Consider the following 25,680-nt stretch of genomic DNA (forward strand, 5'->3'; position numbering starts at 1 on the left):
CACCCTCAATGGAAATCCCAGAAGTGAACATTCAGACGCAGAACCTATGTGACACTAGAATAGACTGTACCATGCGATCTAGAAAAGAAATTAACACTCTACCTGCAGCAAGAATTGAATTCTTGACCTCCAGAAACCTGACGTGGAAATTTAACCCACTATCTAATCGGCCATATGACACAGCCGGGAAAAGAGAGAATATATAACACCTACGTCCGGACGAAATACCTCGAACTAGAGCACACAGACGCAGAAATCTACGCAACATTGGACTTATTCCGTACTCTAAAAATTAAAGAAAATATTCGCCTACTTCGGGAACCGAAATTCGAACCCGAACGTTCTGATTCAGAAATCTATGCAGCGCACTAACTGGCCACACTACAAAGTCTGGAAAACAATCAAAAATATACCCCTGTCCCCGCAATGAAAATCTCTAACTCAAGCATTCCGACTCCGAAATCTACTCACCTCACTAATCAGCTATATCAGGTCATCCAGAAAATAAAGAAAAAGTGCATATAATCCGCAAACGAAATCTCAAACTCGAACATTCAGCCAGAGAAATTTACGCCAGGCACTAATTAGTAATGTTATCCCGTTTAAAAACCAAAAACCCTGTCCAACCAGTTGAAAATGGCTCGGTGTCCTGTTATAACTGTTTGTTGATTGGATGACAGGACTGAGGAGAAGGGACATCCGAAGCTTATTGCCAGGAATAGGTGTTGTGACGGTACGTCACATAAATGGACATTTGGAGAAAAGGAAAAAAAGTTTTTGCTTGTGTCACGTGTAAATTATAAATTATTTCAAGACTGTGTACGTCTGGGCGATGTATAAGAAACATTAAAAAAAGTTGAATAATACCAACGAAATTCACAAACAGCGATGTGATATAAAAAAAGGACATACTTTTTATCAGTGTAATGAAAATGAACGTGATGAGAGACTATTGCTTTATTGAAAGCTCTCCTGTTATTGTTTCGTCTAGAGATAGGCCGCCATTGTAGCGCTGGGTAATATTTAATGTAAGTTTCGTTTTAATTTAGAAAAATATACTTATAATTGTTATTAGAAAGTGTGTATTATTGACTTAGTTGTCACCTCTCATGATCGCAACCATTAATTCTCATTATCCGAGTTTTTACAGAACTTCTTAGTGTAGGGTGCTCATCTCCCCTAGCAGGATTTAGTCGGGCATTACACTGACTGTATTATTTAATTAAAATTTAATCTGATAATATTAAATGTAAATGCGAGAGACTTCTCAATTTTGATCTTTCATTAATTTCAAAGTTAAAAAGAGTAGGGATAGATTTCATTTACTAAAATTCACAGCAATGAATGAGTTCAGTATGTTTCATTTTGGCGGCTTAACGGCAGATGAGATACTCTCCACTTTTTCCTTGCAAATAATGAACAAGAAATATTGAAAATAATTCCATTCAATATGCTCAGCAATATCTCAGTTAATCTTTGTGTAGTTGGGTACATAAATAACCAATGGCCCCTGAGACCGATATTAATAATTACAGTTTCCGTAAGAATACGCGTGTTTTCTTTTCTAATATTGCGCACCCGTCTGGGCCCGCAGTAGGCATGTCAGATATATTGATGTGCAACTTAACGAGACAATGAGGCTCATAACAGGAACAGTAAGACCCACCCCGAAACCTTGGCTGCCCGTCCTTGCCAATATCGAACCACCCTCGATTAGACGTGAAAGAGCAATCCAGAGGTACAAAGAAAAGTTCAGGGACCTACCTCCTCCCCCTGACAGATTGATGTCAAGAAATCCCTTCTGGATTGATATCGATAACCTGTGGAAACAGCAATGGCAGGAAAGCAAAGTGAATAACAGTTTCCTTATTGAGGACCCATCTCAACGAGTTCCAGGCTTCCAACTCCAACGCAGAGTGTGGGTAACCCTAAATCGTCTGCGGACAGGTGTTGGTCGGTGCGGATATTTGCTGAAAAAGTGGGGTTTCTCCCAGGACCCCAATTGTGAGTGCGGAGAGAGTCAAACCATGCAGCATATAGTTGAGTGCGACGTACACGGACTTAAGGGAGGAAATCTGATGGACATACATGTGATAAGTGACCAAGCACTTTTGTGGCTGGAAACCCTGAAAATTTTATTGTAAATCATTGTTAATGTTAATTTAAATTTTTATGTTGATGTTTGTAAGTGTATCACGCTTTGCCTGTAGCTGAACGAGAAATAAAATCAGCCCATATTTTGCACTCATTAGACTGCTCATTCCATTTAGCAGATCCTTTAATTATCCTGCCATTCCACTTTGGATAATAATGTCATCAGCGAACCTTATCATTCATATCCTTTCACTTTGAATTTTGCTTCCACTCTTGAATCATTATTTTATTTCCAACATTGCTTCTTCAATGTGTATCAGCAACTGTAATGGGCGAAAAACTGTATCCCTGTCTGACACCCTTATCAGTACGAACATTTCGTTCTCGGTCTTCCCCTGTTATTGTTCTCTCTTGGTTCTTATACATATTGTATATTACCTCTATCTCCCTATAGGTTACCCATATTTTCTCAGAATTTCGAACATCATGCACCACTGTACATTGTCAAACGCCAGGTCCACACATACTGTGAACGTGTCTTAAATTTTCTTTAGTCTTGCTTTCATTATCAACCGCAACGTCTGAAGTGCCTTTCTGGTGCCTTTACCTTTCCTAAAACCAAGCTGATCGTTTTCTAACGCATACACAATGTTCTTTTCCACTCTTCTTTATATTATTCTTGTCAGGAAGTTGGATTCATGAACTGTTTAGATGATTTGCACTTGTGGGCCCTTGCTATCTTTGGAATTGTGTGGATGAAATTTTCGGGAAGTTAGACGATACATCGCCAGATTTATACATTCTATACATCAGCGTGAATAGTCGTTTTGTTGACATTGTTCCAAAGATTTTAGAAATTACAATGGAATATTATCCATCCCGTCTGCCTTATTTAATTTTTAGTCTTCAAAACCTGTTTTAAATTCTGATTGTAATACTGGAACCGCTATCTCTTACCTATGGACACCTGTTCCTCCTTGAGTCAATTCCTCAAATAAGTCCTGGCCATCATAGAGACCCTCAACGCACTCTTTCACCTATTCGTTCTCTACTCGACATTTAACAGTCGAATTCCAATTGCACTCTTAATGTTACCCCCCTTGCCTTTAATATCACCGAAGATTGTTTTCACTTTTCTGTACTTTCAGACTGTGTTCCCGACAACCATTTACCTTTCGATTTCTGTACATTTCCATGCAGCCATTTCGCCATAGCTCCCTGCAATTCCTGTCTATTTCATTCCGAAGTGACTTATATATCTGCATTCCTCAATTTCCCTGCACGTTTCTGATATTCCTTCTTTCAACAATCAACTGAAGAATTTCTTTTGTTATCTACGGTTCCTTCCCACTTACCTCCCTTGTATCTATGGCTTTCTTTCAACTTCTATGAATATGCTTTTTTTAGAGACGTCCATTCCTCTTCAACTGAACTGTATTCTGAGCTATTCCTTATCGCAGTGTCTGTAGCCTCAGATAACTTCCATCTTACCTCTTTGTTCCTTATTACTTCCGTATTATGCTTCTTTGGGCAGTATTTCTTCCTGACTAGTCTCTTAAACCGCAGTCTCTTCTTCAGCACTACTAAATTATGATCTGAGTCTACATGTGCTCACGGATACTCCTTACAATCTAGTGCCTGATTTCGGAATGTCTGCCTGATTATGCTGTAATTTAACAGAGATCTTCCCGTATCTTCGGGCCTTTTGCAAGTATAACTCCCCCTTTTGTGATTCTTGAACAGAGTTCTCGTTATTACTAGCTGAAATTTTTTGCAGAACTCATTTAATTTTCTGGTCTTGTATTTCTATTACAAAGCCCACATTCTCCTACAAATCTCTCCTCTACTGCTAGAACTGCATTCCAATCCCCGACGACTATCAGCAGCAGAAAATTTATAATGAGAGTAGGATTCATTATGAAGAGAAAGGCTGAGCAGAGAGTGAGTTACTGTGAACTGTTCAGTGGCAGGTCTTTTCTCATCAGAATCGACACCTAACCGATACCGACTACCCCACTTTACCTGCACTAAATACTAACGATATGTAAAGTGTACATTTGATCTTTGAATATGTTATATTTACGACACATTATAATTAAAACTTTAGTACTGGTTTGAAGCCTTTAATACATGCATGCGTATTGTACAACACCGGTTTTCAAACAATTCACAAGAGAGTTACATATGTTTACATTGTCATTTGAAAGTGAGGACCATATTTTGTGCAAAATGTCATTTAGATATAACATAACTTAGTAATGGAAATTGCAGTTTGAGCATATAAAGAAGCGGCAATCAACGCACACGTTTTGTAATGTTCGCCACATATTGGCTTATTGAAAACAGCGCAGTACACTGCTGTCACGCATTTCTTAGACTAGTGACGGTAAGAACAGAACATCCTTGAGCCATGTTGCGAAAGAGGTCCTTGCTGTTCCTGCACGTTTGTCTGTAATAATCTTTTTGTTACAGTCTTTGATACAGTCTTTAGCTCCTTGCGCAGGTCTGACATACTCTCTCGTTTGATGAGGCAGGACCGTGTAGGTTGCTGATGCTATTTTAACCTCTAAAACACCCAAGCAGGGTATACAATCTCACACACTCGTTGATGCTAGTGATGCGCTTTCTTCATGAAGGTAGATTTTCTACAGACACTGACCATAAGTACATTTGTCGTTATGAACTTGCCTGTGGTCTCTGTTCCTGCCACTCCAACGATTAGCAGCGTCCGTTCCCACTTCCTTACAGCATTCCTGAAGCACCTAGTGGGACCCGGACATACAGTGCGGAGTTTATGGAATTATTACTTGTAACATACCACTATATGTACATATTACGTATCGTTAGCTTTCTAGGATTAGTAATGTTTTCACTGAACTGATTGAGATTTGTGCATTTCTAATAGTTAACGATTATCGATTTAATCAACTTGTTTCCTCTCCTTTGAACGGGATATTCTCTAGGAATGATGCTGATTACCACTTCGACTGTTATAATTATTTATTTGTAAAATGCAACTTGTAATATCACTGTTTGGTTACTTTCATGTGAAACGTAAGTTTGTGCCTTACCAGATCTCAAAATTTAAAAAAAGTGAGACAGTGAATACATGTCATCTTCAAGTAGTCCGTCAGCAATGGCTGTCTGATGCAGTACTTTGGAAATATTTTCGATAAATATCAGCAAACCACCGTAAATGTTAACTGTATCATTACCACTGATAAAGACAGTCTTTGTAATTATGTGTTTGTCGAATTTATCTCTTTCTTTTAAGTGGACCACACCGTAATTCAGGTCAAAAACAATCGATTCTTGGTTTTCATCATATTTCGATAGATTAAGGTTTTATTTAAGTTCTCTGAAAAGGAGTTTGCTGAAATTTTTTTTTCGAGCATTTAAGTGCCACGCCCACTTTTCTGTCACCCACGTTTCTGTATATATTTTAGATCTTAATATCCCCTACATTGCACGTAAGGGATTTTTTTTTTACTGCCGAGTGCGCTGGCTATCCTTGGAATGCAACGGTCGGTATTCTTTTACTTTTGTTGTTTGTAAACAACACGATATCAAACACGTGGTTAGTTTTGTTCAAGTGTGATTGCGAGTAATTGTTATACTTACGTTTGCAGTGCTTGTTTACGTGTGTTTTGTTGTGTTTATTGAAGATGACGAAATGTAAAGGCATTTTCAAGAAACGACAATTTAGAGGAAACTAGTTTAGAAAGCTTTCTGTACAAGAGAATATGTCGCCTGGCAACTATGTTTCTAATTGTAATTCTTCATGCAAGAATGTGGTGAACTCTAAGCCATATGGAGATTCCATTATTAGCAAAATAGAATGTAAAGGCCATGTTTGGGAACAAGGCTGAGAACACTAATTGTTTATATGAGAGGACAAAAGTTAGAAGATGGAAAATTGTTGGTCGGACAGGTCACTTAACTAAAACTGAAAAAGAAAACTTCCAGGATGAATCTCAATGTAGACAAGTGTAATGTGCTGCGAATACATAGAATAGAAGGCAATGAAGGGAGATGTTTGGGCCAAAATATTCGATAAGTCCTCTACTGATAATAAGCCATGTCACGGATTGTGTCCATCAGCAGAAAATTCGTGGTGCAAATACAATAGGGCAGAGGCAACTGGAGAATCTTATTCCCACCAGCATTATCTTCCTTCTGCTGTTATTACCGCAGTTAAACCTATATTCAGAGATATGGCTCTTCCTGACCTTCTAAGGAAATGTGTGCATGGGCAGACACAGAACCCAAATGAATGTTTCATCAGCATAATTTGGAATCGCCTTCCTAAAACTGTATTTGTACAATGGAACTAGGGGTTCATGATGCTGTGATTACATAGATTTGTGGTAATATGGGAAAGTTTTGGGTACTCAAAAAGCTGGGAATTAATCCTGGTGAAAATATGATCACTGGGCTGCTATATTGCGATAAAATAACGATAGCCGATGCAGACAGGTCTGCATCTAATATGGCCAAGAAAGCAAGACAAACATCCAGGAAGGTGAAAAAGAAGCTGGAACACCTGCTACATGCCAAATAAGGGCCATCATATGCAGCAGGAGAGTTTAAATTAACTGTAAGTAACAAATTTCAAACGTTTTTCCTTTAAAGTCAATTTCCCGCAAACTAAAAGTTTCTGTACATATGTCTCACTATATCAGAAACTATCATAGATAAATGAATGAAATTTTCAGAGACTGTGCATAAGATAAAAGCCATCAGGTCGATGCCGTGTTTCTTGACTTCCGCAAGGCGTTCGTTACAGTTCCCCACAGTCGTTTAATGTACAAAGTAAGAACATATGGACTATCAAACCAATTGTGTGATTGGATTGAAGAGTTCCTAGATAACAGAACACCGCATGTCATTCTCAATGGAGAGAAGTCTTCCAAAGTAAGAGTGATTTCAGGTGTGCCGCAGGGGAGTGTCGTAGGACCGTTGCTATTCAGAATATACATAAATGACCTTGTGGGTGACATCGGAAGTTCACTGAGGCTTTTTGCGGAGGTTGTAACAATGGAACATTGTACTGAAGTGCATGAGGATCTGCAGCGAATTGACGCATGGTGCAGGGAATGGCAATTGAATCTCAATGTAGACAAGTGTAATGTGCTGCGAATACATAGAAAGACAGATACCTTACCATTTAGCTACAATACAGCAAGTCAGCTACTGGAAGCAGTTGATTCCGTGAATTATCTGTGAGTACGCATTAGGAGTGATTTAAAATGGAATGATCATATAAAGTTGATCGTCGGTAGAGCAGATGCCAGACTTAGATTCATTGGAAGAATTCGAAGGAAATGCAATCCGAAAGCAAAGGAAGTAGGTTACAGTACGCTTGTTCGCCCACTGCTTGAATACTGCTAAGCAGTGTGGGATCCGTACCAGATAGGGTTGATAGAAGAGATAGAGAAGATCCAACGGAGAGCAGCGCGCCTCGTTACAGGATCATTTAGTAATCGCGAAAGCGTTACGGAGATGATAGATAAACTCCAGTGGAAGACTCTGCAGGAGAGACGCTCATTAGCACAGTACGGGCCTTTTTTGAAGTTTCGAGAACATACCTTAACCGAAGAGTCAAGCAGTATTCTGCTCCCTCCTACATATATATCGCGAAGAGACCATAAGGATAAAATCAGAGAGATTAGAGCCCACACAGAGGCATACGGAAAATCCTTCTTTCCACGAACAATACGAGACTGGAATAGAAGGGAGAACCGATAGAGGTACTCAAGGTACCCTCCGCCACACACTGTCAGGTGGCTTGCGGAGTATGGATGTAGATGTAGATGCAGACATTCATTAATATTCCCCCATTAGAGAGTTCACAAAAAAAAATATTTTCTGCTGAAAAACTTAATATGTTATGTTAATAAATTTAAAAAACGGTATTTCTTAAAAACTATAAAATGGATAAAGTAGATATTAGTACAGTTGACTCTATTAGCATCATGTAACATACAGTAAAAATATTAAAGTCCTGCACCAAATAGTTTTTTTCAGAAATGGGTCAAATACTCGCCTAAATAAAAGTGGGTCAGATAGGCTGGATGTGGTACCCTTGAAATGGTGTCCAACTCTGCCGCTGAGCGACCGACCAGTGTAACTTCCCTGCAGAAGGCCTGGGTCCACCGTAACTTCCCTGCAAAAAGCCTGGGTACAATACTCGGCGCTATCAAAAATTTTCCCCTGGAGACCACATAGTGAGGCCAGTTAAGGAACTGGGAGGGCTGTGCATTCACCCCACAATGCGCCGTTTGTTAGAGGACGTCAGCGCTGCCAGTCAGCATCGTGTGCTCCTCAACACTGAATTGCGGAGTTCATCTCGACACTGTATGGTCGCTCGTATGGTCGCTGGAAAATGAGGCGTGGAAGGAAAATCTGGAAGGCGGCACTGTTGGTCAAGACCGAGCTCACCTGCGTACACCCGGCGGTTCGGGTCTGAGATGTAGCCGAAGCGTCTGATGTACTCCTGCGGCGCTTCCAGCAGCCTCGCTGGATTCCCGGCGTGCATTGCGAGGTGCGCCAGGTAGAGGAAGAGCGGCTTCCTGGTGTCGTGGTCCCCGATCAGCCGTTCCGCCTCCTCTGTGAAGACGTCGGTGGCGTAGCGCCCAGAGAGGTCCCACGCGGTGCTCATGTTGCGCCGTAGGTCGTACCCGTTGAGGTTCTACCAACAGGTGCACGGAGATGTATGAATACACAGTCGCGTGACTCTACTGAGATAGCTAGCGTCGGTCTTCAAGCGTCTGCCAAGTGAGTTTCCTTAGAATATCCGTGACATTCTCCAATGAGCATACAAATCTGTGACCTTTGGTGCTGCCCTTTTTTGTATATGTTCAGTAACCCAGATATTTCCAGAATGAGATTTTCACTCAGCAGCGAAGTGTGCGCTGATATGGACCTTCCTGGAATATTTTTGGTAGAGCACTTGCCAGCGAAAGGTAAAGGTCCCGAGTTAGAGTCTCGGTCCGGCACTCAGTTTTAATCTGCCAGAAAGTTCCATATCAGCGTACACTCTGCTGCAGATTGAAAAACTCATTCTAGAAACATCCCCTAGGCTGTGACTAACCCATGTGTCCGCAATATCCTTTCTTTCAGGAGAGCTAGTCCTGCAAGTTTCGCAGGAGAGCTTCTGTAAAGTTTGGAAGGTAGGACACGAGGTACTGTCAGAAGTAAAGCTGTGAGGGCGGGGCGTGAGTCGTGCTTGGGTAGATCTGTTGGTAGAGCACTTGCCCGCGAAAGGCAAAGGTCCCGAGTTCGAGTCTCGGTCGGGCACACAGTTTTAATCTGCCAGGAAGTTCCTATTCCCAGATAGTCCGATTTGTTATGGTTCCCAGTCACATGAATTATATTGCAGAATATTTTTATTTATTTATGTCACTGATCTGATTCGGGTCATCAGGCCCTCTCTTTTATTGGACCAGGGTTTCACACATACAGTACCTATTACAGTATAGTTACCTAAGAAATAACAATTTTAATATGACAACTAGAATTAAAATAATAATAATACAAATAATAACAACAATGGTAATAGTTGTGACATTAATAACTATAAGGATAGTGGCTAATGTTGTTGTTGTGGTGGTCTTCAGTCCTGAGGCTGGTTTGATACAGCACTCCATGCTACTCTATCTTGTGCAAGCTTCTTCATCTCCTAGTACCTACTGCAACCTACATCTGCTTAGCTTATTCATCTCTTGGTCTCCCTCTACGATTTTTACCCTCCACGCTGCCCTCCAATACTAAATTGGTGATGCCTTGATGCCTCAGAACATGTCCTATCAACCGATCACGTCTTCTAGTCAAGTTGTGCCACATATTCCTCTTCTCCTCAACCCTATTCAATACCTCCTCATTAGTTATGTGATCTACCGATCTAATCTTCGGCATTCTTCTGTAGCACCACATTTCGAAAGATTCTATTCTCTTCTTGTCAAAACTATTCATCGTCCATGTTTCACTTCCATACATGGCTACACTCCATACAAATACTTTCAGAAACGACTTCCTGACACTTAAATCTATACTCGATGTTAACAAATTTCTCTTCTTCAGAAACGCTTTCCCTGCCATTGCCAGTCTACATTTTATATCCTCTCTACTTCAGCCATCATCAGTTACTTTGCTCCCCAAATAAAAAACCTCATTTTCTACTTTAAGCGTCTCTTTTCCTAATCTAATTCCCTCAGCATCACCCGACTTAATTCCACTACATTCCGTTATCCTCGTTTTGCTTTTGTTAATTTTCGTCTTATATCCTTTCAAGACACTGTCCATTCCATTCAACTGCTCTTCCAGGTCCTTTACTGTCTCTGACAGAATTACAGTGTCATCGGCGAACCTCAAAGTTTTTATTTCTTCTCCATGGATTTTAACACCCACTCCGAATATTTCCTTTGTTTCCTTTACTGCTTTCAAAATACATAAATTGAATAACATGGGGGATAGGCTACAACCTTGTCTCACTTCCTTCCCAACCACTGCTTCTCTTTCATGTCCCTCGACTCTTATAACTGCCATCTAGTTTCTATACAAATTGTAAATAGCCTTTCGCTCTCTGTATTTTACCCCTGCCACTTTCAGAATTTCAAAGAGAGTATTCCAGTCAACATTGCCAAAAGCTTTCTCTAAGTCTACAAGTGCTAGAAATGTGGTTTTACCTTTCCTTAATCTATCTTCTAAGAAGTAGTAGGGTCAGTATTGCCTCATCTGTTCCAATATTTCCGCGGAATCCAAACTGATCTTCCCAGAGGTCGGCTTCTACCAGTTTTTCCGTTCGTCTGTATAGAATTCACCTTAGTATTTTGCACTCGTGACTTATTAAACTGACAGTTCGGTAATTTTCACATCTGTCAACACTTGCTTTCTTTGGGATTGGAATTATCACATTATTCTTGAAGTCAGACTTCTCTTCCCCAGGAAAGACCTTTTGTTAGTGCTAGTCTGCTTGTTATATCCTTATGGGTTAGTTTGTTGCCTACGTAGCAGAATTCCTTAATTTCATCTCCTTCGTGACTAACAGTCCTGATATTACGTTTCTGGCTGTTCTCGTCTCTGCTACTTACCAGTACTTTCATCTTTCTTCGTCTCTGTCCATATTTTGAACTCATTGGACCGTTCATTCCATTTAGCAGATCCTTTAATTATCCTGACATTTAACTGAATCTTACCATTCATATCCTTTCACTTTGAATTTTTCTTCCACACTTGAATCTTTACTTTAATTCCAACATTGCTTCTTCAATGTGTAGCTGCAACAATAGGGGCGAAAGACTACATCCCTGTCTGACACACTTTATAGTACGGACATTTCGTTCTAGGTCTTCTACTGTTATTGTTCCCTTTTGGATCTTGTTTATATTAAGCATTATCCCTCTCTCCCTATAGCTTACCCCTATTTTTCTCAGAATTTCGAACATCATGCACTACTGTACATTGTCGAACGCTTCTTCCAGGTCCACAAATACTGTGAACGTGTCTTAAATTTTTTTAGTCTTGCTTTTACTATCAACCGCAACGTCTGAAGTGCCTCTCTGATGCCTTTACCCTTCCTAAAACCAAACTAATCGTTTCCTAACACATATTCAATGTTCTTTTCCACTCTTCCTCATATTATTCTTGTCAGCAGCTTGGATGCATGAACTGTTTAGTTGAATGTGCGATAATTCTTGCACTTGTGGGCATTTGCGGTCTTTGGAATTGTGTGGATGATATTTTGGGTTCAAATGGCTCTCAGCAGTATGGGACTTAACTTCTGAGGTCATCAGTCCCCTAGAACTTAGAACAACTTAAAGCTAACTAATCAAGGTCATCACACACATCCATGCCCGAGGCAGGATTAGAACCTGCGAGCGTAGCTGTCCCCCTGTTCCAGACGGCTGCGCCTAGGACCGCTCGGCCACCCTGGCTGGCGCAAACTGTTGGTGGCTCCATAAGAGTGAGGGTTGTGTTTATAGTAATGAACTAGGTCCTGGCTACTTGGAGATCATTTGCAGCCATTCGTGGACTTCACGATCCCAAAAAGCGACGGAATTTTTATGGATGACTGTGCGCCATGTCACCTGGCCACAATTGTTGGAAATTGATTTGAAGAACATTCTGAACAGTTCGAGCGAATTATTTGGCTACCCAGGTTGCCCGAGACGAACACAGTATAGCGTTTATGGGACGTAATCGGGAGGACATTTCGTGCACAAAATCCTGCAGTTGTGGACGGTTATAGAGACAGCGCGGCTCAGTTTTAGTCAGGGCACGATTTGATGAGTCCATGCCTCGCCTAGTTGCTGCGCTACGCCGGGCAAAAGGAGGTCCGACACAATATTAGGAGGTACTTCATGACTTTTGCCACCTCAGTGTATTTGGAAATGGCGCTGAAGATTTTGTCGTTTAGTTAACGTTTCAAATTTAATGACATTTTGCTGGTGAATGTTACCGCGATGCCTTGGCTTTTGGCAACAGCTGTGTTCCTTGCTGGAGGGCCAAATACTTACGGATGTCGTATCTATTCGGAAAAGCAAGTAAGATACAAAAAATAGATTAGCACAGGGAAAGAGGGAATTCCTGACCAAGAGAAATGTACTAGTATCATACAAAGGCCCTAATTTCATACCTACATTTTCTGAGGATGTGCATTTGGAGCTCACCATTGTACAAACCTGGCTCATGGACTGTGGGCAAACCGGAACAAAAGAGAATAGAAGTGTCTGAAATATGGTGCTACAGAAGAATGTGGAAAATCAGGTCGACTGATAAAGAAAGGAATGAAGCGTTTCTTAGGAGAATCAGCGAAGAAAGAAACACACGAAAAACACTGACAAGAGCAAGGGACAGGGTGATAGGATATGTGTGAAGAGAACAGGGGTAACCCCCAGAGTACTAAAGGAAGCTGTAGGGTGTAAAAACTATAGGGAAAGACAGACATTAGAATGCATCCAACAAATAATACGGTGAAAAAATGGCTCTGAGCACTATGGGACTTAACATCTATGGTCATCAGTCCCCTAGAACTTAGAACTACTTAAACCTAACTAACCTAAGGACAGCACACAACACCCAGCCATCACGAGGCAGAGAAAATCCCTGACCCCGCCGGAAATCGAACCCGGGAACCCGGGCGTGAATACGGTGAAAGTGCTACTCCAAGAGGAAGAGGTTACAACAGGAGAGGAATTCGTGAGAAAGAAAGGTCGGTCATAAATGCGATTACAATGAGGTCACAAAAGTCATGGGATAACGAGATGCAGATTTGCTGATTGCGGTAGGATCCCGTACGGAAGTTATAAGACGGCAGTAGATTGGAGGAGCTGAACCGAAGTGTTTCATGTGAAAAGTTTTCCAACGTGAGTATGGGCACATGGCGGGATGTAACAGACTCTGAACGCGGAATGCAGTTGGGTAGTTGGAGCATGGGATATTCCATTTGGGAAATCTTTAGGTAATTCAATATTCCGAGATCCACAGTGTTAAGAGTGTGCAGAGAATGCCAGATTTCAGGAATTACTTCTCACCAATTGTTTCCGTAGTGTTGTCAGTGATAGGAGACAGACAAGCAGTACTGCGTGAAATAACCGCAGTGGGACGTACGATGAACGTATCCGTTACAACAATGCTGCGAAATTTGGCATTAATGGGCTGTGGCAGCAGACTACCCAAGTTGCCAACAAGGCACCGTGCAAACTGGTATTGGCTCCACAATGGTGTGGGCTGTTTCATCCATGTAGATCATATTTAAAATATAGTAGCTGCTGCCTTTGGTGGTAAATCCGTATTGAACTGAACTGAGTAGTGATAAAAGCGGTTTGAAAGCTGAAAAGAATCATAGGGGTGTTAAGCGGTCCTCGTGAAATAGGCCACTCTCGATTCAATGGTTCTTCTGTTGTTTTTAAGGAGTAGATACGTCTTCCAGCGCGTCAATGGGGATGAAAGTAGATGGTTGATTCTACTGTTTGTGTCATAAATCAGCAGAACTTCAATGAACTATATACATAGAACGGAATCTAATGCTTATTTGGAATCTACGTGTTACATTTTCATATGCTCATTGGTATGCTATTACAGTTTCTCACCCAAACTGGTTGGTCTACGGATACCTAGTTAGATATTACCGGACTGAACGGCCAAATCTTTCAAAATGAAATAGAAACATACATAAATAAACAATTATTAAATCCGAAATCCAGACTAAAATCATCTCCTCCACAGAAACTGTGGGGTGGGCAAAATGAAATTTTACAAGAAAATATTTCACACATCATAAGGTAGGTATCCAAACTTACATCATCCACACGAAGGAAAGATGGTACATGGACCCTTGCTTGTCTGAAAGTGTATAAAATATTTTCTGTACCAGTTTTGTTTTATAAAAACTGCACAAAGGTGCTAGATGTTGTGGGTTGGCAGGAGAGCCAACACCGGTTTACTAGAGGAAGCCGAAAGGCACGCGTTTTAGCTCACGCGGGCTGGCGTGAGGTCTGGAACAGGACAAGGAAATTAGACTTTAGAAAAACGGACGTAGCTGGTGGAATACTTAACTTTAATCCATAAATGGTGAACGTCGCTCTTGACGGTACATTATTCATAACATCAATAGTAACTGGTAATGGCGCCTTTCTAGGTCGTAGCAAATGACGTAGCTGAAGGCTATGCTAACTATCGTCTCGGCAAATGAGAGCGTATTTTGTCAGTGAACCATCGCTAGCAAAGTCGGTTGCACAACTAGGGCGAGTGCTAGGACGTCTCTCTAGACCTGCAGTGTGGCGGCGCTCGGTCTGCAATCACTGATAGTGGCGACACGCGGGTCCGACGTATACTAACGGACCGCGACCGATTTAAAGGCTACCACCTAGCAAGTGTGGTGTCTGGCGATGACACCACACTAGACACTATTACATATCATGCTTTTCTTTATTTTACGCACCCAGATAACAGTGCATGTAAAATTCTCGTTTCTGGAACCATGATGTGCGCCAAATCCTCCCAGCAAACTAACCACGGTATTCAGTGTCCGTCCCAGTCTGGGTAAGTTCGTAAGCGGTTTCCCACATCCTACTACGTAAACACTTGACTGTTACCCAAGTAATGTCTCAGTTACACGATTCACAAACAGTTCGTAAGCTTTCACTCAATTTCACACATGAATAACACCACACGCAGACAGCTGGGATCTACACAATCCGTCCTGAGCGTGGGGGGTGTGGGGGGGGGGGGTAGTGTAATGGGTTGGTGACAGGAAGGGCATCCATCTATCTCTTAAATTAATCATGACAAATCTATCAACAACATGCCAACACTGCGCCCATGCTGCAGACGAAGGCACAAGGCAAGAAGGAGATGTGTTTCCTTACCCCAGCCTGCAGGATGTAATCGTAGTAACCGACGAAGCCGTTCCAGTAGCCCAGGTGGGAGTCGAAGCCGCGATAGGTGGGCGTCAGGTCGGCCCTGTGGTAGCCCAGGTGCCACTTGCCCACGGCCCTCGTGACGTAGCCCAGCTCCTTCAGGTACTGCGGAAGGATCTTGCCTTCGGGAAGGCCGCGTGGTTCGGCTGCGTATATTGGGACACCCTGCATACCTGCAAATACACAATATTTACTCCAATCTCTATGCGCGGCACAAAGTACTGATGTGTACAATTTAGCGGTTATAGAATACAATGAACTATTAGAGCTGGCTGTTGCTAAGGCCGGTTCAAATGGCTCTGAGCACTATGGGACTCAACATCTTAGGTCATAAGTCCCCTAGAACTTAGAACTACTTAAAGCTAACTGACCTAAGGACATCACACACATCCTTGCCCGAGGCAGGATTCGAACCTGCGACCGTATCGGTCGCGCGGTTCCAGACTGTAGCGCCTAGAACCGTTCGGCCACCCCGGCCGGCGAGAATGGAGTTAGACAGGGTTGTAGCCTATCCACGATGTTATTCAGTCTGTACATTGAGCAAGCAGTAAAGGAAACAATAGAAAAATTCGGAGTAGGAATTAAAATCCATGGAGAAGAATTAAAAGTTTGAAGTTCGCCGATGACATTGTAATTCAGTCAGAGACAGCTATGGACCTGGAAGAGCAGCGGAACGGAATGGACAGTGTCTTGAAAGGATATAAGATAAACATCAACAAAGGCAAAACGATGATAATGGAATGTAGCCGAATTAAATTGTGTGATATTGCGGGAATTAGATTAGGTAATGAGACGTTTAAAGTAGTAAATCAGTTTTGCTATTTGGGGAGCAAAATAACTGATGACGGTCGACGTAAAGAGGATATAAAATGTAGACTGGCAATGGCAAGGAAAGCGTTTCTGAAGAAGAGAAATTTGTTAACACCGAGTATAGGTGTAAGTGTCAGGAAGTCTTTCCTGAAAGTATTTGTATGGAGTGTAGCCAAGCACAGGATAGAGTAGCATGGAGAGCTGCATCAAACCAGTTTCTGGACAACAACAAGTTTACTGCTACCAGTTACGATTTTCTTCCCATTGATTGTGTCGGTTCTGGACAGCAGGATGAAATGAGAGATTTAATTGATTGAATTGAGTTACCATTAACAAACTTTAGACGATTATTAAATTACAAATTACCTTTACAACGAAACTTCGTTGTTTCCGATTTGGATCCTGGACAGTACTACTCAAAACCTGGTTCCTAGCAATATTAATCCGGTTTCATTACAATGTGGACTAGTAAACAATCAGTCCTCAAACGCATGCGTACTTTAGATCATAATTAACCTCCGAAGGCCTCACCTCAAACGATGCAGCGTTATCCACATGGCACAATATGCATGAACTTCACTTTACATAGATTTTAATAACAACAGATTCTCAAAAGTTTAGCCGCATTAAACGTTCAAGTTAGCCTGTGGCATGTAGGCTGGCCGGTACATCAAAACACTTTACACCAATTTCTATGGAACCAGAGGTATCAGACTGATGGAAAGATCGTAGCATTTTTCCATGGTTCTAATCAACGTAATAGATACAGCTCTCGGAGAATTTACTCATCAATAATATATTCCCCTGCACTATTCGCAAAGTCTGCTTGCGCTAGGGTAACTTCTCGATTACGCTACTGCAGAAATCACGTGGGTTTGAGGCGAAGAGCTGGTCGAGACATGTTCGGAGCGTATTATCATCCAGAAACGAAGGTCATCGAAGGTTGTTCCATAGAGAGCGGAAGAGATAAAAATCCGAAGTCACAGGATCAGGTGAATAAGGTGGTTGCAGAATGACCTCCCAACCCAGCTACTTATAGATTTTTTCGTCGGTCTTACAGAACTGGGGCGGGGGAATACCGTGGAGTAGCATCACTTCACGCCGTCTTACTGGTCGCTTTTCTTGGGCTGCGTTTGCAAGACTTCTCAGTTGTTGACAGTAAATGTCAGGAGTGATGGTTACACCTCGGGGAAGCAATTTGTAGTGCAGTACATCGTACTTCCTATGGCTCTGACCACTATGGGACTTAACATCTGAGGTCATCAGTCCCCTAGAACTTACAACTACTTAAACCTAACTAACCTAAGGACATCACACACATCCATGCCCGAGGCAGGATTCGAACCTGCGACCGTAGCAGTCCTGTTTCAGCAGATACAGAACATTATCTGATGTGGATGCGTACAGGTCTTTGTACAGGCAGTTGCTGCATTGTTTGTGCTCAACCATTCCTATCTTTTTCGTAATTTAGCATAAAGTCACCATTCTAGTTACCAGTAACAATAGAGGATTGATGTCGAACGAGAAGAAACTCTCAAATGACCACCCGCTGATTTTAGTGATTTTGGCTTAGAGCACGTGGTACCCATACACCCGATTTTTGAAGCTTCCCCATTGCTTGTAAACGTCGCACAGTGGTGGAATTTTCACAGTTCATCGCAATTGCTGCTTATCGAGTACGCTGACGTGGATCATTGTGGATTAATGAGTGTAAATGAATCTCATCAAACCCAGAAGTTCTTCCTGATCGTGGAGAATCGCTAACGTGAAAACTATTCTTCTTACAATGAGAAAACCATTTTCTTGCCGTACTCTGTCTAATTACATTACCCCTAGACAGGGCACAAATGTTTGTGGCTGACTCCGCTGCTATGACCTGTGAGGGCAACGTTACTGTAACATAATTTTATGGTACCCTCTCGAAGCAGTGCACCTATGGGCAAATGTCAAATACATTTATGTGCGGTGCTCACAGTTAGGTAGCTCGTCCAGTAAGTGTCAACTGCGCACACTACACTGGCGGGTCACATATTCCACTTCGACCTTTAAGACACCGAGCTGCATCCACAGCTGACACTCGCGCTCTGCGGTCAACAACATACTCGGAACACCGCGAAGGTCCTGTGTCCATCGCCTGGAGCCCGGAGATATCGCCGTTTGCTCCGAACACCGTCTCCGCCCTGTTACTCAAAGAATCAGCGCGGTGTCAGCCTTGCAACCAAAAACGAAATCGTGCGTGTCTGGGCAATTTTTTTTTTTCGAATACGAATTTCGGGAAATGATTCCCATTTTCCAATCCGTTTTCAGTATTCTATGCTATTTACTGGTGATGTATTCTGTGTAAGAGGTTCATTATCGTTCTTTTGTTCTTTATCGCAATATAAATATTTTGCAATTCTATAACTGTTCATCGGACTTTATACAGATTTGGCGGAAAATCTGGAATAAAATCTTCTGCTTATAATCTGCTTGATACCGATTTCTGTAGAAGTTTAGACGTATTAAACATCACACAAAATTTTCTACACACAGCACATATTGAATATAGGACATACACATAAACAAACAGTTACAAAGATGTTTTCGCATGTAGTTAGCAGAGATAACACTGTAGGTCGTTGACAGACTGTAATATGCTTTCATACAGTGGAAATAAATGTTAATAATATGCAGCATTATTTGCCTGTATATTCGACGGCACTTGTTTCTGCGTGTCACTGTTTTTATTTAAGTATACCTTCACTGCATCTAAGGACTTTACTGATTCACTTTCGACTTTTTATTTTCTTTTTTCTTTTTATATTTTAGATTTTATTGAAGTGTGAATATTTCTCCAGTTCTTCTTATAGCTCCATTTCTAGTCGTTATTTAGTCTGTGGAGTACTTTGATGATTTTCCCTACTTTCCGAAACGTGTCTCTTGCATTGTGTAAATGTGTGTCTGTTGCTAATGTGTGCCTCTTGTGTCTGTAGATTTTAATGTGCTCTGTATACCTGTTGTTGAAATCTCAACGTGTTTGTCCTAGTTAGAACATGCAGCTCTTCTGCCGTGTTAGATTTTGTTCAACTTCATTACATGTAGATAACACAATTTTTACTTTGTGGTTTTCTAAAATATTTGCAATCTTCTGTGATATATTGCCAATGTATGGAAGTCTAGCTATGAATTTATTTTTGACTTTTTCTTCAGTATTGTGGTTTGTGTTTACGTGTTTCGTCACTTTGTCTAATGAAGTGTAAACCATAGAAGCAGTATACTCATTGACAACTGCAATTCGTTTCACTATTTTTATTTCCTGTTCCATGTTTTCTTGGTCCAAAAGTACTTTAGTTGCCCTTTTTAACACTGATATGTATGCTGCTTGCTTATGCATAGTTGACTTAGGTGAGGTTGCATCGACTGTGGTGTTTGTCACTATTTTTTCCCCTTACATTATAAGGTGCTTGTGTTTTTGTGTCTCATGATATTTACGACCAGGTAACTGATGCTTCTGGCCGGTCGGAGTGGCCGCGCTGGTCTAGGCGCTACAGTCTGGAACCGCACGACTGCTACGGTCGCAGGTTCGAATCTTGCCTCGGACATGGATGTGTGTGATGTCCTTAGGTTAGTTAGTTTTAAGTAGTTCTCAATTCTAGTGGACTGATGACCTCAGAAGTTATGTCCCATAGTGCTCCGAGCCACTTGAACCATCTGAATGATGCTTTTGTGTTGTTCATGTTCCACTGTAAACATATCTTCTGCTGTAGACTAATGAAGTAATTTGGAATGTCTACTATGTTTTTGGCATTCACTTTTATTAGCAGTGGTTTATGATTATGTAAGCTGTGATACCAGATATACATGATCCCATTACTAAGCCATGTGAGTGGTTACAAACAATGTCATTAAATGTTAATTATTATAACTTGGAGATAGTTGGAGAAGTTCCATGAATTCAGTAATCTCTGTGTATACAAATTTTTTGTTTCACAAATTAATTTTGGATTGGCTTTCACCTTTTTTGTGTAGGTGTGTTTGAGTAGATGCTGGAAATGTTGTATGATTAAAACTAAGCGTCTTGAGGCAGTTATGTGGCTTTTAGTTCTTCAGCTAGTATTATTGTTTTGGAAAATATTTCTCGATAAGCACATTGTTTAATCTGTATTAATAGTTTTGCGACAGGTTGCATGCTGGACTGCTTTACCATACAACACGTTTGATTACCTTCTTTTTGTATTTTTTGCTATGTTATTAAATGTTTATGCATAAGATCAAATTGCTTACTGTTTCTGACAAGAGGAAATGTATGTTCCTTAGATATTCCTTTATTTTAGTTTGAAACTGATTTCGGGTCTTTTAGCTTGTTCTGAACGTTGTTAACATCAAATACTTCATTTCTTTTGCCATGAACTCCTTTTAGTTCGGTATGCACAATGTATTGACATTCTGACTACTATGTGTTATGTTTGCTTTACAGTTTATTATTTATGGATTTTGATGTCTTTGTGGCAGATTGTGTGGTGTTTGTGTCATTTAATGTATATATTTAGACCTAAACTTTTCCTTTTTCATTTATTTTTCAGCAAGTATGCTTATTTTGTTATATTTTGGTAAATTTATTAAAAGAATTTACTGTTGTGGTATCAGATGCAGTTGCAGTTAGAGTTAATTACTTAGTTAGCTATTGTTGCGTGTTCCATGGATAATTTTGTATGACAGATCATCATGAAGGGGATGAGTCATCTTACATCCAAATCACAAATTAATTTGTACATACAGTCACATTCTGAACTTTTGTAAGTTTCTTTATTTTTACTTTTTATTAAAAAAGGGAACATTTACACAGATATTAGTTAGTAATTCCTACCACCGCTATTTACACATTACAGGAACAGACGTTAATGAGTCGTTAAGGCTAAATTTTCTCAGTTTCGTTTACATATTTTACTCTGCTGTCCATCAGACACTTTATATAACTAGGAAATACACCATTGTTGCTTTTGAATTGTAGTGTATTATTTACAACAAACTTCATGAGGGACTAAATATTCTGTTACTACAGCATGTTGTGTGCTATAAAGGCATTCATTCTTAAAAATGAATTACCCATAAACTTACTTCCTAATGACATTACTGAGTGAAAATATGCAAAATACGTCAACTTACTGACTCGCCTCTCCGCAAGATTTGTAATCATTCCAAGGGCAAATGTGACTGAACTAAGTTGTTTTAGAAGTTACAAAATGTTTTTTCCCAGTTTAAATTCTCATCAACATGGACTCCTAATAATTTTGATGTTTATAGTCTTTTTATTATTTCCTCACCATGTGCTACACTTATCGTTGGTTTAGTACAGCTAGATGGCACATCCGAATATGCTGTGTCTTCTTAAAATTGTGGATAAGACTGCAGGCAACCAGTCACTGATACATTTAAGACGTTGTTTACCATTTATTTAGTGTCTGTACATATGCTTGGATTGATTGCAATCCTAGTGTCATACGCAATTGGAACTAATTCTGCTTGTTGTGTATTAGACGGAAGATCGTTTGCATATATGAGGAACAGTAGTGCACATAAGATTGAACCTTAGGGAACCTCTTGTATGATTTCTCGACACTCAGAATTATGCCCTTCGACTATTTTGCTTGAATTACTACGTACTATTTTCGGCATTCTTTTGGTTAGATATGACGTCATCCATTGATTGGCTATACCACCAGTCCCATAAAACGTCAATTCATCTAGCAGAATTCACACTGTCAGATGCCTTAGAGAGGTCGCAGAAAATGCCAACTTTAGCTGTTTGATTATTTAATGCTCGTAAAATCCGTTGAGTGGACACTAAATGGCATTCTCAGTAGAACAACACTTCTGAAACCCAAACTGTGGCCGGTCGGTAGGCCGAGCGGATCTAGGCACATCAGTCAGACGCCGCGTGACCGCTACGGTCGCAGGTTCGAATCCTGCCTCGGGCGTGGATGTGTGTGATGTCTTCAGGATAGTTAGGTTTAAGTAGTTCTAAGTTCTAGGGGACTGATGACCTCAGAAGTTAAGTCGCATAGTGCTCAGAGCCATTTGAGCCATTTGAACCATTTTTGAACCCAAGCTGTGATTTCCTAAGGATACTTGTACTATTGTTGCTGAGGTGAGGTACTATTCCAGATTACACCACCTTCTTAAAAATGTTGGAGAATGGCGCCAGCACTGAAACACGTCAGTACTTACTAAAACACAATTATCACCTTCCTTAACGAGGGTTTAACAACTGCATATTTCAGTCTCTCTGAAAAATGGCTTGAGTTACTGATGTATTACATATTTCGGATAAGACTGGACTTATTATATGGCAACAAATCTTTAGTACTTTATTAGAAAGTTCATCAAAACCAAATGAACTTTTGTTTTTGAGAGAGTATATAAATTTCTTCATTTCAAAAGGAGAAGTTAGTGATACGCTCGTATGATTGAATTTTATGAGCGTTACATTTCCAACATACTGCTCTGATTTTGCTCTTAAACTGTTTCTCGCTATGATTTCCATTATATTTAAGAATTTGTTATTAAATGCAGATTCTACCTGTGATCATCATTTATGCATCTTTTGGAGTATGAATGATGAAGTTGGGATTATGTTGTATCAGTTTTTATGGAGTAGGCTATTTTCCCTTTGGTCGAACTGCATGTTTGTGTTTTTCGCCAGACTTCTGTGAAATGTTTTTGTTTTTTGTCATATATTAGAAGGATTAATTTGGTATTTTATTTGGATATGAAACTCCGCATTTCCTTCTAATCTGTATTGACTACGTCTCATATGTGCTTGCATATACTTGCATAAATAGTGAGTTTCACGCTGTGGGCTGTTTCTGTCTGGTTTCTGAGTAGCTGTCTGATAAGTTCTTCTTATTGCGTAACTTCATCAGTTTCGTATTGCAGCAAAGACTACAGGACAATGTAACACAACGTACCATCCAGTCAACCAGTGATCGCAGAACGGCGTGCTCCAACAGCACTACTGCAGTACCCGGTCGCAGAATTACATCGGTGGCTGGCCACATATCATTTATTTGTTTGCGAAGGCCAGTCTGAAGTCCATCACGCAATAATGCTTTTTACGTGGATAGAACAATATTTCATTTATCCAGTATTGGACGTTTTCGACTTGAAATAGTATAAACATGTCTGAGCGTGAGGTTGTCTGGTAGACGTGCAGTGTAGGTACAGAACATGCCACGCAGCAAATGTTGGATGGTACAGTTCAATGATTTTCTTGTTACACTCGTGTAGGACTCATTCGAGTCTGTGATGAGCGGCCTTACTTAGCCGCATATTGCAAGCTGCTTCGCAATGCTGTGTCTAACACTAGCACCTCAGCTCTCGCAGCAGTGAGTGGAGCAGGCCAACATTCAGCCCAGCGGTGGTCAACGATGTTGCCCAGTGGCAAACCTCAGACTGGCGGCCGGTGAGTGGAGGCTGGCGTTTGTTCACCCTGCGGCTCGAGGCTCGAAAGACCTCAGTTCGGCCCTTGGCCATCAGCTGAAGCACCGAGATGGTAGTCGAGATGTTGAAAGAAGTGGGAGGCGTTCCGGCGGAAGCCTACACAGCAGACGACAATGCAAAGCGTGGCTGCTGCTATCATCAGTCTTGTCGGTTGGCTAGCAACAAAACAAGGCAGCCGTTGTTTCTGCATGTCTCACATACCCGCCTCACTAGCCGCCATTGCCTCGGCAACCAGGTCGTGGTTGTGGAGCCACTGGCACACCTAATATTGAGTCGCTGAACTACCGCAAGAGACCTGCATAGGTCACCGTGTCTGTCTATCTGGGCCGTTTGCACACTGGGTAAGACCGTGACTATTCCGTATGACACCCATACAAGTAGCACTGTACCAAACACAGCAACGTATAACATAATAGGCATTGTTGTGTACATAGTTCCGCATAGTCAGCGCGTACACAACTTTCCCACTAGAGCGCGCCCCGTGAAGCACAACAGCACAGGCGCAGTGCTCGTCCATCTCCTCACTACGAGATGGCGCTGCCTTAGAGATGGACCAAATTCTGCTTCCTCCGATCCACATATTAATATGTAACGAAGCCAATAAGATTGCTGCTAACGTTGAACCTTTTCTCCTCACGGATCACACTCGCGCAGTGATACCTGAATGCAGGAGGTATTATAACGAGTGTACAGACCTCCAATTAGTCAGTCTGCAATTGTCTGCACCAATCTGTACGAGTCTGCATTAGGCTGTACCATTCTATAGTCAAGTTTCAGTCTGCGCCTAATAAGGTTATCATACTCCTGTATATAGCCATGAAGAGAAATGTATAGACACTTTGTCAAGTATCAGAGATATGTGAGAATAAGATTAACGGAGCAAGACCAAAGGAACTTCAGATTGTCAATTGTAAATAGCATCCAGAATCAAGTTACATAAGGTTTATGCTTGTTATTATTTTAATAAATGTATGTGAAAATTAATCAAGTTCTGTTTAAAGTTGGTCACCATCAATCTGCTACTCTAAGCGTGCAAGTGGCATTTCTATCATCTGACCTAATGGCAGAAGATAAACACGCCACGATAAGACCACGAGACGTATTCTGACACTTTCCTACTTCGTTAGAGCAACAAGTCAAATAATCTGATGGTGTGTGTACTGAAGGTCTTACAGTACGCACACCACAGGCATAAATTTAAGCATGAGAGTGTTACATCTATAAAACATCTAGGGGCTCTAATTGTGCATCATAAATACAGCTGTAAGCATGAATCTTCCATATTTGAGCATATTTCCTGTTCTCACCCACCATTAACAATGAGAACATGTTCTGTGGTCAGTGATTTGCCCCAGGAGTAAACGCTCCAATCGTTTTATGGATAAAATTCACTAAACGCATTGAAATTAAACGAATGGGTAAATGGAGATTAAACGGATGGCGGTACAATGATATGAAACGATTTCACTTCCAGTCGTTGAAATGTATTGAGAAAGCTACTATGTAAAGGGTACACAATGACAATTGAGAATCTCTGCCAGACTGTGACCTGAAACCAGATCTCCAGCTCATCAAAATGGTAGTCTCAACCATTTCGTATGTTTTCAGCAGTTGAGATATGACAAATATCTAAGGCGTCTGTTGTAATAAACTGGAAATACGGATGGAATCCTGGTATGGTACAAATTTCAGTTATCAGCACACATTCACTGTATTGTTCTGCTGTCGTGTGACATGTACTCAAGGACCTGTCCATTTGAAAATTGCTGAAAAACAAAAAATGGTTAATAGCAGTTGAAATTAAGCTTCTTCTTCTTTTTCTTGGCCTTATACCGACCTTTCACGGGGTCGTCATTTTAAGGAGGATATGACAATG

General features: G+C 41.0%; 1 protein-coding gene across 1 annotated transcript in view; it reads right to left on the reverse strand.

Annotated features, from left to right (window-relative positions):
- Positions 1 to 25,680, reverse strand: part of LOC124788390 (arylsulfatase B-like) — a 214,404-nt gene that overhangs the window by 63,330 nt on the left and 125,394 nt on the right. Inside the window, exons 4-5 of the mRNA XM_047255655.1 lie at positions 15,465 to 15,688; positions 8,536 to 8,785 (exon numbers count right to left, since the gene is read on the reverse strand). Coding sequence (XP_047111611.1) covers positions 8,536 to 8,785; positions 15,465 to 15,688 — 474 coding nt within the window. The remainder of the gene's footprint in view (positions 1 to 8,535; positions 8,786 to 15,464; positions 15,689 to 25,680) is intronic.

Source organism: Schistocerca piceifrons, chromosome 3, assembly GCF_021461385.2.
Source record: "Schistocerca piceifrons isolate TAMUIC-IGC-003096 chromosome 3, iqSchPice1.1, whole genome shotgun sequence".
Lineage (NCBI taxonomy): Eukaryota > Metazoa > Arthropoda > Insecta > Orthoptera > Acrididae > Schistocerca > Schistocerca piceifrons.